Source organism: Buceros rhinoceros, unplaced genomic scaffold (genome assembly GCF_000710305.1).
Source record: "Buceros rhinoceros silvestris isolate BGI_N320 unplaced genomic scaffold, ASM71030v1 scaffold14218, whole genome shotgun sequence".
NCBI classification, from domain to species: domain Eukaryota; kingdom Metazoa; phylum Chordata; class Aves; order Bucerotiformes; family Bucerotidae; genus Buceros; species Buceros rhinoceros.
In genome coordinates this window covers 1-470 of record NW_010426448.1, presented here as the reverse complement: position 1 = coordinate 470, position 470 = coordinate 1, and the positions used below count along the sequence as shown (strand labels likewise).

Here is a 470-nt window from a genome sequence, read left to right as displayed (position 1 = left end):
ACAGGGAGCGGGTGACATCGAAGACGAAGGCTGGGGTAGCCCCCCGTGTGCGGGGGCGGGGCTCAGCGAGACTGGGGGCCAGCAGCAGCCAGAGACCCACAAACACCCCTCCATGGGGTGGCATCATGGGGGAGACCCTCAGGTGCTGGGGACACCCCTTCTGTCCTCACCCTGCACCTTCTTCCACACCTCCTGTGCACCGTCCCGGCACTGGGGAGGGACAGCGGGTGCAAGGGACCACACGGGGTGGGAACAGAGCAGGGACCCCGGCTGGGGGACGCCGTGCTGCCCGCAGCTGCAGACCTGCTGCTCCTCAGCTTCTGGGAAGGAGGGAGGGAAAACAGGACTTTTGGAGCCAGCGGCGAGGCAGGGAGGTGGGTGGGAGCTGGAGGAAGCTGGGATGGGGATGCAGGGATTAGGAAGTAGGTCCTGCAGCCCACAGGATTGTCAGAAATGCTGCCCAGGCCCCC

At 66.4% G+C, this 470-nt stretch overlaps 1 protein-coding gene across 1 annotated transcript in view; it reads right to left on the bottom strand.

The window, feature by feature from the left end:
* Positions 1 to 210, bottom strand: part of LOC104498163 (hemicentin-2-like) — a gene marked incomplete at both ends in the record, with an annotated part of 39,909 nt that extends 39,699 nt beyond the window's left edge. Inside the window, one exon of the mRNA XM_010141512.1 lies at positions 171 to 210. Coding sequence (XP_010139814.1) covers positions 171 to 210 — 40 coding nt within the window. The remainder of the gene's footprint in view (positions 1 to 170) is intronic.
* Positions 211 to 470: the final 260 nt, after the last annotated feature.